We start from the raw sequence: 12,452 nt of genomic DNA, 5'->3' as shown, positions 1-12,452 counted from the left end.
GCCATGGAATTTATATTTTCTCTGTAACTTGATTAGTTATTAACGGCTAATTGAGAGACTGTTAAAATATTTTTATAGTTGTTTTGATTATAACCGATTTCCTCCGAATAAACTATTGAATTATTATTTTTATCTATATTAGAGTTGGTTCGGCTGCGAGTAAATCTTCTTGTAATTTTGCAATTGGCCTAGAGAATTTCGGATTGAACTTACAGTTTAAAACATACAATTACAGTTTATTTGATTTAAGTGAATTTTGTTAGATCAAGCTTAAAGTAAATTTGTTGTACAGTCAAACATTTTTTTTTTGAGTTTAATTAAAGCAATATCATGTTTAACCATAAGATATGTTTAATTTCAACTTAATTATTATCAATTTTCATGTCTGAATAAACATAATTATTCTAGTACAAAATACTTTTGAATCAAGGTAGTACATATTTTATTATTGAAATTTTGAATAGTGTTTTCTCAGTGCATCCTTTAACTTCAATTGTAAGATTGTATAATATTTCTCGCAGAGGAACTTACTCTATTTGTACATGTTGTGATTTATGTTCTATTATCGAATAATGTAATACGGTTACCTGCTGTCATATTGCCTATTCTACCGCGTGATTTTTTTTGTCTTTCTTCGACCTTATTGTCTTCTCGGTAATTGAATAAATTTCATAATGTCAGAAACATCCGACGCTGCGGCACTCGCCGTCACGGCAATGACGGAATATTTTCAAACCCAAACTGTTTTGAACCAGATACCCACATTCGACGGGAAAAACACAGACCTTCGCAATTTTGTTTTAGAAGTTGAAAATGCATACTCCCTTCTCGGTACCGGATATGATCAGAACAAATTCATTAAACTCATTCTTCCAAAATTAAAAGGTATTGCTCGCGAGTCCGTCGAAGGTAAAGAGTTATCTGATCTCAATTCTTTTACTAAACACCTTAAGGAATCCTTTTCCACCACAACCCTTCCTTTCGGTCACTATCATTCACAATTGGGTCAAGCTAAAATGGCACCCACAGATACAGTGAATGAATTCGGGCTTAGAATTAAAGAATTGATAAAGAAATGCAAAGCCGCACTATCAAACCAGTTTGACTCGAACCAAGTTGTCTCTTTCATGCCCTTGATAAATTCAACAGCATTAAATGGCTTCCTTCGCGGTTTGAGAGGCGATCTTGAGCTTCGAGTAGCCATTCACAAACCTTCGACCTTAGATGAAGCCATTGAATACGGACGATTAGAGGAACAAGTAGCTGCTGAAAGATACACTACTCGCGGGCCAACGATTGCTCACCCACCACCATTTTCGCGACCTTTCCGACCTCCGCTATCTGGTCAACGAAACTATGGATATGCCGAACCATTGAGACCGACCTTTCCACCACAGCCTAACGAGCGATTTGTCCCTCGCGGCCCAAATATTCAACTACCAACGGGAAGTAATACAATCCAACGGGATGAATTAAATCGGCCTTTTATGGCGCCAAGAAACGCAGCGTTTGCCAGTGGTCATTTTAGACCCCCACTACCTCGATACGGTGAATACCCTGTAAGAGGAACTCACTACGTGCATGAATGGGATCAGTATTATGCCGAAAATCCATCTTATTATCCATATGACAGCCCTAATCATTTCGCAGAACATCCGGACAATTATATGCAGTCATATCATTCGTATTATCCAAATGAACAATCGTGGGGAGGATACGCACCCACTCTCACATCTCAGCCTCCAACCTTTCCTGAACATAAGGAAGGGGAGGTGCACCAATCATTGACCACTTACGTGGACCCCTCCCATTCTTCGAATACGTCCTATGCTTCTCAAGCAATGCATAGTGATCAACCAAAAGAAAATTTAAACTTGACAGGCGCTCGTCTCAATATACCAGAGACGAGCGCTCCGGCGATGAACCAATCATTTCAGAAAACCCAAACTTTCACAGTCATGAAAGCTTCGAGATTACAGAACCAAACACTGAAACAATAAAATATCCAGAAATAATTGCTCGATCAACCGCCTTTGCTGGTGGACAAGCTCGTCTTCTGGTGGACACAGGATCACAAGTGAATCTCATCGACTTGCACTCACTTGATCCGTCCACTGACGTTTATGTTGGTGAGAAACTTTCCATCACCGGTATCTCCTCGACAAGTCTAAATAGCGTGGGTTTCGCTCTTATCGAACTTTGGGGAATTGTCACTAAATTCCACGTGTTTGCTGATCCCTTTCCTTTACCAGGAAATGGAATTATCGGTCTTGAATTTCTCAGAGCTGAAAAAGCTGAAATATCATTTCACCATGATACAATGGTACTTGACAGTAATCCTATTAAGCCAATTCCTTTTTTAAAAATGATACCAATAAAAGAGGAATCGTTAGGAAGTGAACCAATTATTGCACCTATTTTACCCTTGCATTCTCCCTCTAAGGAACCCTCACAACCAAAAGAACATTCTACTTCTCCTTCTTCTCCCCTTTCTACCTATTTCTTGAAGGCTCGTACGCGAAAGGTTATCGCAGTTGACGTGACAAATAGCGAAATTGAACAGGGATATTTACCTCGCATTCAAACTTCTGAGGGTGTAATTATAGGCAATGCTATCGTAAATGCAAAAAACGGACGCTGTTACGTTATGGCTATAAATACTACTGAGCGTGACGTAAACGTAAAAATTGAGCCCCAGGAACTATCACCGTATGATGTGTTCGACGAAGAATCTGGTGATATCAATGACATAATTTTAGGCGAAAAAACCATCCTTACACGCGAAGAAAGAGTAGCTAAAATTTTAGAAAAAATTGATTGTAAAAAATTGGGATCTCGCCGGTATGCACGTGTAAAAAGTTACGTAGAGTCGTTTCCCGAATTGTTTTTAATCGAGGGAGACGAACTACCTGGAACCACCTTAACGGAACACCGCATTCCGACAACCGATGACGCTCCGGTTTTTAAAAAACAATACCGTTATCCACAAATACTTAAACCGGTAATTATAAAACAACTTAATAAATTGTTAAAAGCCAATATTATTCGACCTTCAAACTCACCTAACAATGCACCCTTGTGGATTGTTTCCAAGAAACCTGATAAAAACGGAATTAAACAATGGCGTCTCGTGATTGATTATCGCGGTCTCAACGAAAAAACAGTGGGCGACGCATATCCATTGCCTTTAATCAGTGAGATTCTTGATCATCTGGGGAAATCGAAATACTTTTCAGTTTTCGATTTGGCATCCGGGTTTCACCAGATACCAATGGCTCCCGAAGATCGTTGGAAAACGGCCTTCTCCGACGGCACGAACCATTACGAATTTAATCGTATGCCATTCGGATTGAAGGGCGGTCCTACAACATTTCAAAGACTCATGAACAATGTATTAACGGGTCTTAATGGCTCGGAATTGTTCGTATACTTAGACGATATAGTCGTTTTCGCAGCATCTCTTGATGAACACGATCAAAAAATATTTCGATTATTCCGACGCCTTTATGACTCAGGTCTTAGACTTCAACCTGAAAAATGCGTCTTTCTGAGTGAAGAAGTTTCTTATCTAGGTCACGTTATTTCAAGCGACGGTGTTCGCCCTAACCCTGAAAAAATCAAAGCTGTCGAACATTTTCCCGTCCCTAAAACTCCAAAAAACATAAAAGAATTCCTGGGTTTGATTGGCTATTACCGCCGTTTTATTCCGAACGTTGCTTCTCGAGCAAAACCACTCACAAAACTTCTCAGGAAAAATCAGTCTTTTATTTGGGAAGATGAACAGCAAGCAAGTTTCGAGGACTTGAGAAAATGCCTCTGTCAGGAACCAATTTTACAGTATCCAGATTTTGAACAGCCATTTATCCTGACCACCGATGCCTCAAATGGCGCAATAGCCGCTGTATTAAGTCAAGGAAAATTAGGTTCTGATTTACCGATAGCTTACGCGTCTCGGTGCTTAAATAGAGCAGAAATGAACTACTCTACTACTGAAAAAGAGTGTTTGGCGGTTGCCGTTTTCACGAAATATTACCACCACTACCTCTACGGTAGAAAATTTACCGTAGTCACTGATCATCAAGCTCTCGTTTGGCTCCATAATACACGCGACCCATCTTCGCGTCTTGTTCGATGGAGATTGAAGTTATTAGATTACGATTATGAAGTAAAGTACCGACCTGGAAGGGTAAACTCTAATGCCGACGCTCTTTCTCGTAACCCTGTGGAAACAAAAGAATCAGAGGAAAAAATTGCTAGCTTCCCAATCGTGACTGTAAAGAAAAGACGAGGTAGACCACCGCGAGAAGTCACACCCATCCCCGCGAGCCCTACCGAATCGCAAATGGTAGAAGAATCAGGAATCGCTGATAGAGTTAAGCAACGCAGGCGAAACAATGAACCACGGTATTACTCATCTTACTCTTCAGATGATGAAATCGACAGGTGCAATGTGTCGGGACGCCAAACAATGCATCAAAAGAAAACAAGAAAAAGATTGATACGATTTCCAGGCGATGACGATTATCTACCCCCTCCAATCGCTCAAACAATCTCTTCACCTCCTCAATTAGACGAACCGGTAGTATCATTACCTCCCGCGCAAAGCGACTCAGACAGTGATAGTAATGATAACACATTGATAGATATGAACGAAACGGTTATCCCTGTCGAATCTGTTCTCGAAGATACGTTGATAAATTCACCCTCTCCAGATTTACCGTCCAAAACACCCTTGATCATACCTTCAGTACCTCTGCCATCTCAGAACGCTAATGTAAAAGAATCAAAAATTTTAGGATTGTACGAATCAATACCTCCACCAGAAAGAGAAAGTAATTTGACTACTTCACAACCACAGGAGGTCCAGACCGATCGCTCTACAAATTCTCCTGTGGGGTTAATCATAAAAACTACGCGAGATCCCCTCACGCTATCAAGGGACAACATTGCTCATTTCTTATCAGCAGACTGCACCTTTGGTACCACATCAACACGTACACTAATAGATATTGGATTAATTAATCCTATTAACATCAAATCTCGTGAACCAAAAAAGGGTCAGGTTATTGTCACTCAAACGGGAAAATCGCTTGTTTTTTCGATCTTCGTAAAAAATAAATTTTTTGATAAAATTAACGCGGAAGACCTTCTTTTGGGAATTTCCAGTCTAAAAATGGCTGTCGAGAAAACTGGTATTAACTCACTTAGGATGTCTTTAGTTGAAAACGATCTCGAGAAATTACCTCCATTCACATTGCGCAATACAATCCAACATGTGTTCACTCACAGTAATGTAATTTTCACGCTGTGTACAGGAAAAATCCAAGTACCTCCCGAGGATATGCGAAAAGCTATTATAAGTGAATATCATTCTAGTCTGGTTGGAGGACACAAAGGGGTAACCAAGACATTCCGGTTAATAAGGAACCGTTTCGTTTGGCCTGAATTGAAAAAGAATGTAGAGAACTTTGTTAGAACTTGTATTAGTTGTCAGCGTCAAAAATTAGTACGAATTAAAACGCGTCAACCAATGGTCATTACTGACACCCCGGCAGATGCCTTTGACAAAGTTTCGATGGATCTCGTAGGTCCCTTACCTATCACACCTGATGAAAATCAGTACGTCCTGACAATACAAGACAATTTGACAAAGTATTGTCTGGGCTTTCCCATCAAAAACAAGCGAGCTTCGACAGTAGCAGACATATTTGCTCGGAAATTTATCGCTACGTTTGGTTGCCCACGCGCTATTTTGACAGATCAAGGTAAGGAATTTATAAATGATCTCTTAAGCAATTTAGCAACAATATTCAAAATTAAACACGTCACTACATCTGGGTATCACCCTCAAAGCAACGGAAGCCTTGAACGTAGTCATCAAGTGTTGATAGATTACTTAAAACACTATATAAATGATTACGAAGATTGGGACAGACTAGTCCCTTTTGCCATGCTATCGTACAATTGCGCAATACACGAAGGTACTCAATTTTCCCCGCATGAACTTATTTTCGGTAAAACGATGCGTATACCTTCCTCCTTTCCCCCTACCGAACAATTACAAACATATGGATCGTATCTTCAGGAAATGGTAACACATCTCGCTGACATTCGGTTGCGAGCGCGAAATAATCTAATAAATGCCAAGGAACGCTCTAAGAAACGGTATGATATTCGAAGCAACCCCAAAGAATTCAAACCAGGTGATCTTATATTAGTCTTATCCGAACCTCGAGATGGGAAATTGGGCGCGTATTATCACGGACCATATCCAATTGTCGAAGTATTAGATTACGAAACCGTGGTTTTTCTCAACGACGAGGGTAAACGAGTTGGCAAACATATAAACAAAATTAAAATCGCACATATCGACGAGTTGTCAGACAGTACTGACGGAAACGAAAGCGAAAATTAAAGTTATTAACACACAATGTATTTCCACAGCACCACAGTTATGTTAATCAAATCTACTGGCTACCTCCGATGACTAATAGATCAAATTTAGGTACAGAAATACTCTAGATCAACTGATGACTCCGGATTCAACGATTCGAGCTACATTCAATAACTCTCACATAACATATCCTTTTAAACTAATGCATGTTATCGTAAAAAAAAAAAAAAAAAAAAAAAAAAAAATTTAATTTTATAAATAAAAAAAAAATAAATAAATAAGTAGTTAATTAAATAAAATAAAAAAAACATATATATATATATATATATATATATATGTATCTATGCATATTCAATTAAAATTAAAGGGAGTAGGAAGTTAATAATAAAATGTTTTAATAATTGGTGGTGGAATAAATTAAATAAAAATAAAGATATATTTTAATTGGTGGTGGTATTTACATAATTAAACGACCTTATTGAAAGTTAAGAAAGAAATGGAAAAAACATACATGTGTACATATTCATATGTGTATATTTTTCCTGGATTTTTATAAAGAATGAAATTTATATTCAAAACTAATTGTAATAACGTAAGCTAAAATTAAAATTTACTAACATAATAGAGCCACGGGTCGGATAAATGTTTCGGAAAATAATCATTTGTTTCTTTTTCTCAGTCTTTACATATTAGTATACATTTCTCTATCCATGTATCGAATCTTTGATAATCGAAACCAAACGGGATTTGTGTGAAACTGCCCTGGTTATAATCACTAGTTTTAAGTGAGATGCACACACTGGCCACTGTGAGCCGAACGGGATCATCAACTTATGTGCACAGAACTTGAAGGACGTCACCACACGTACGACATTATATGTAACCCGTCTCACAAGTCAGTCCCTGCCATGCTCACAGGGATGGAAAATCGCCTTCAGCAATTTTCCATCTTAAGTAAGGGGATCTGTTACGTCCGGACGTGTCGGTTCGACCTTTGTTTATATTAAAATTTGAGAAAAGGAAACCAATGATGATATATAATTATTTATAATGATTATATATAAGCATGTGTGACAATGTTGATTGTGTGAGCTCACCGTATGTATGAATAAACTAACAAATTGTTTAATATAAGTTATATGTTAATAGTTAATTGTCTTCATTTTATATTTTACCAATATTTTAATAATAATTCCATGTTTCTCCTAATATAATGATATTTTAGCATTGTATGTGTACAAATTCAACAAATTTCAACAAATTCTAAATCATAAAAATAACCCTAAACTTAAAATCCTTGAAGAAGATTATTAAGAATTTGGGAATTTACGTATTATAAACTTATTATTCCAAGAGACGATTTAGAGAATGGACCATCTTGTCACTTCTTTTGAATTGGAGCCTTCTTAAGCTGGGTCCTCGTTTATTTTTCATTTATCAATTTTCCATCTACTAGAGTTTATTGCGGTAAACTCTATCATAAAAAAAAGGTGCACTCGAAACTCTAAAAAAAAATAACAAGACCGAGGTCTGTAACGCAGATGCTCGGTAATAAACTTAGACCCACAGTAATGAGTCATTTTGGGACCTAAACCCCACCCTCTGCATGATTTTTCTCCTCTTTTCCATTGCTAATTGCGATTGGAGGAAATTCTTTTTTGGAAGGGAGAAAATTACAAGGTAGGGATATGATTTTGGCAAATTTCAATCCTTGAGGCCCTCGAGTGTCACCTTAAGTCAGTATCTTTTTAAAACTCATAAGAGTAGTTAAAATAACGAGGTCTCTGTTTACGGGCCCCTTTTCAAGTTCTTGCTGGACTTTGTCCACCTTTTAAGAACCCCTGAAGTGCTCGTGGTCGGTCCTCTTTGTGTCTTCTTGATTTTTGCCCGTGATCTAAATAGTTCCGGTAGTTTAATTAAAATTAAAATAAATAAAACCCATAATCTTCTTCAAGGATATCGACGTCTATTGCTGTACTCATGGTATAGTAAGTAAAAATCTTAACTATTTTCAATGTTTTATTCGGAGAAATAGAGTTGTTTTAAATAAAGGCAGAATTTAAAATTTAATTGTTTTATTCCACGGTGTGGGTTGGTACTCCCTTTGAAAGAGTAAGGATCCACAGAGATATTAAGTAAAATATCCTCTTAAAGTTAAATAAATTAAAATTCTTGAACGTCAACTTCCGTGACGTAACACATCAAAAAGGATGGGGAAAAAAAATTAATTTTTTTATTAAAACAAAAAAAAAAAAAAAAAAAAGATATAAATCTAGAAAATATTCTGCTTGAGAAATCGATGAGAAACGCAATGAAAGAGACACTAAATTTTGATGATTTGTGGATTATAAACACGAAAATGCTCTTTTCATATATATATAATTATTGAATTAACAAAATTTTTAGGGAATTTTTTGTTTTTTTTTTCACGTACGATATTTAGAGTAACTTTCACCTTCCACGCTATCCACGATTTCAACTATAAATTTAAAATTCTTTAATTATTAACAATAAAATAAAATAAAGGAATTTGAACTTAAATTCAATTTAATTGAAATAATTAAAAGAATAATTAAAATAATTTATAAGTTTACGAATTATTATTATCAATAATTATAATTCGTTAAAAAAAATATAATATAGAATATAATTTAAATAATATATAAATATAATATAAATATAATTTAAATATAATATAAATATAAGATAAATAGAATATAAATAGAATATAAATATATAAATAATTAATATAAAAATAATATTACATTTATAAGAAATATTATCGTTAATTATTAAAATTATTATTTATTTTCACTTTAAATTTAAAAATAATATTAAATAATAATTTTACTGCAATTAAATCATCATTAAAATTATGATTAGCAATTCATTAAATTGATACTTACTCAGAGCTCTGGCATGTAATGTGACCAAGAAAAGGACACACGCCGTTAACCACATGTTCTCTATTTTTTTTTTCAACTATCTGAAAAAAAAATTCCATAATTAACTTTTTTTTAAATTTTAATTAAATATTAATATTAAAGTCGTTGACATTCTTTTTCTTTTATCACAAATTAAACAAAATGCAAGTAATTAACATACTTAAATTATAATAAAAAAAAAAAAAAATTAAATAAACTTAAGCTATAAATAGAATAAAATAAACAAAATAATTAAATAATCAAATAAATAAAATTAAAAAAAAATAATAATAAAAATAATAAATATTATAATAAAAAATATAAATTATTTAATTATTGTTTTTTATATTATTAAATAAGAATATTTAATAATAATCCTAGTAAAATAATAATAGTAAATATATTAATATTTGCTGATATTAATAATTCTTTTATAATAATAATAATAAATAATATAATAATAATAATAATAATAATAATAATAATAATAATAATAATAATAAATGAATATTAATAATAATTAATGAATAATTAATAAATGAAATGGAATTAAATAATAATAATATTAATAATAATAATAATAATAATAATACTGCAATTTATATAAATTACAAGATATTGTTTTTTATTTAAATTAAAATTTTTTGAAAATTCACGTAAACTAAATTTTTTATAAAACGAATTTTTTTCGCATAATTAATAAAACAAACGGTAATTAACTATTAAAAAAAAATAATAATAATAATTTAGTTGGAATATAGAACATAATTATATAAATATATATAGAACGTCATTTTTTCTAATAATACTTTATATATATATATAAATTATAACATTGAAAGTAGTTTGTGAAATAAAGAATTTGAAAACTAAGCAACTTTTAATGTGTGTTGCCGGCAGTTAACTTTTCCTCTCTAAATTTAGAGGCACATGAAATTTTATTATTTCAATAGCCGCGAAAAAATTAATTCTTCTACTGTGAATCATTTACATTTTTGTGTGAAAAAAAAAATATTTTCAAATTTCGTAAAAACAAAGAAAAAAAAAAAACTAAAAGAATAATATTTATAAATTCGAGAGGTAATATAAAATATCTAAAAATATATTTTAAATAATTTTTTTTTTCTCTTTTGACAAGAAAAAAAAAACGATTTTTCATCGTAATAAAAAAAAGCAAATTTTTTAATTAAGAAAAAAAATCGATTTAAATAAAAAAAAAAAAATTTTTTTAATCATTTTTATAAACACTTTTTTTTTTAAAAAAAGGAAAAAAATTTCACTCGGCTTTTTTTTGAGGGGGGAACACAATTTTTGTTTTCACACTTGACACTTATTCTTGACAAAAAAAAACTACACTTTTCTATTTAATATTATTGTGAAAATTAATTTTTGAGAAAAAAATAAATAAATTACTCTTGCACCTTTAGGATGAATCACTGGGCAAATTCATTCATACAGAAAATCGATAGCGGCTCCTTCGTACGTATATATATATATATATATATATATATATATATATATATATAGATATAATATAAAACAACCCCTCGGGGAAAATTTCCCTCATATAAAGATTTCCGTGTTTTTCCCCCATTTTAGTGATCGAACTTTCCAAAAAAAATTTCTCATGCGCCAATTTTTTTTTTCCTAAATATTTTAAAATAACGCAAAATAAAAACGAAATCGAAAAAAAAGCCACTGAATTACACAATAGAATCTCTAACCTAAAAATAGATTTTTTCCGTATTCGTAAAAATGACATAATATTAAAATATTGATGATCTCATTTTCTTCTTTAAAAAAAAAAAAAATACTGACAACATAGTTACGAAAATAGTTTCTACCTATATAAATATACAAAAAATCCTTGAATTTTCATCCCCTAATTCTCATTTCAACCCCACTCGTATACCCTAACCTCAAAATTGAAATACAACTTTCCAACCCTTTTGAAAAATAAAAAGAAAAGAAAAAATTATTAAGGAATGTTTTTTCTTTTTTTTTTATTTAATTACGGAACAGATCAGAAACGTGTCGCATTGGGTTAGGTAGCGGTCACACCCGAAGCAACATTCATCACTGACGCTATGTTTAAAAAAAAAAAAAAATCACATCAATAAACGCGAGACTAGATTAAAAAAAAATTCACGCACTATCACTTATAATTTTGCCAAAACTCACCTATTCTGATTATTTTGACTGGTCCTTGTCACAACACTTGACACTTTTCATCACCAAGGTGTCATTAGGTGTGTATATATACATAAAAGTATATATATATATATGTATGTATATATGCAAAACACGACGATACACGCCAACCACTGACTGACTGACTCCGAAATGTACTACGCGACTGCTGCTGCCAACAAAATCAGTGTTACCACACTGTAAACTGATAAATCGAAAAATTACCAAAATACTCTTTTCGGTTTTTTATATCAATTTTTTTAAGTTTCAAAAAAAAATTCGATTTTTGTGTTAAAGACAAGTGAGAAATACAATACATTTTTTTTTTGGAAAATTTGGTTTAATTTTTAAATACGATAGACGGCGGTAATTTGAAAAGTTACTAGTTATTGTGGTGAGGAATTTATTTAAAGGTGGTAGCACTGCTTCAGCGTACGGTACTTATATGAGTTAGTGAATATAGTAAAATACAGTAAATGTTAACAGAAAATAGGTGTGTATGTGTGAAAATATGTTTTATGAGAGAAAATGTGTGTATGTATATATGTTTTAAAGCCCAAAATCCCCAAAAATTTATGCCCTCCTTTTTTTCAATACATAACCTATATATATCTGTATAAGAGAATAAAGACCGGAATCTATATATTCTTTTCTTATATCTATATATGTTACATAAAAGTTTTTAGATGAGCACACATGCCCTTTATATATATTATATTGTCGCGTTCTCGTGCGTCTTTGGAGGGTTTTCTTTTGTTGATTATTTCTCGTTTTGTCACCTGCGCGTTTTATTATTTCCGCGCCAAAATTCGCTTTGTTCTATTATAGAGGAACAAAAAAAAAAACAAAATTAAAAAAAGAAATTAATTTTTTTAATTTACATTTAAACGGGATTAATATATTAATCAAATAACTTTATTTATTGAAATCAAATAGATTTTTTT

The 12,452-nt window shown here is 32.5% G+C and overlaps 1 protein-coding gene across 3 annotated transcripts in view; it reads right to left on the bottom strand.

Annotated features, from left to right (window-relative positions):
* LOC127281105 (neuroglian) overlaps positions 1–11,656 on the bottom strand; it is a 42,333-nt gene extending 30,677 nt beyond the window's left edge. For 2 of the 3 annotated variants that reach the window (XM_051304611.1, XM_051304609.1), the window contains exons 1-3: positions 11,500–11,656; positions 9,301–9,380; positions 8,829–8,873 (exon numbers count right to left, since the gene is read on the bottom strand). In XM_051304611.1, the coding sequence (XP_051160568.1) occupies positions 8,829–8,873; positions 9,301–9,355 (100 nt within the window). In that variant the 5' untranslated portion in view covers positions 9,356–9,380; positions 11,500–11,656. The remainder of the gene's footprint in view (positions 1–8,828; positions 8,874–9,300; positions 9,381–11,499) is intronic. The other variant, XM_051304612.1, reaches the window with a different exon arrangement.
* Between the last annotated feature and the right edge of the window lie 796 nt (positions 11,657–12,452).

This window comes from Leptopilina boulardi, unplaced genomic scaffold (assembly GCF_019393585.1).
Source record: "Leptopilina boulardi isolate dan_hultmark-lab unplaced genomic scaffold, ZJU_Lbou_2.1 LbouV2_266, whole genome shotgun sequence".
Lineage (NCBI taxonomy): Eukaryota > Metazoa > Arthropoda > Insecta > Hymenoptera > Figitidae > Leptopilina > Leptopilina boulardi.
Note: the sequence above shows the minus strand (reverse complement) of the source record. Positions and strands in the feature narration are given on the sequence as shown.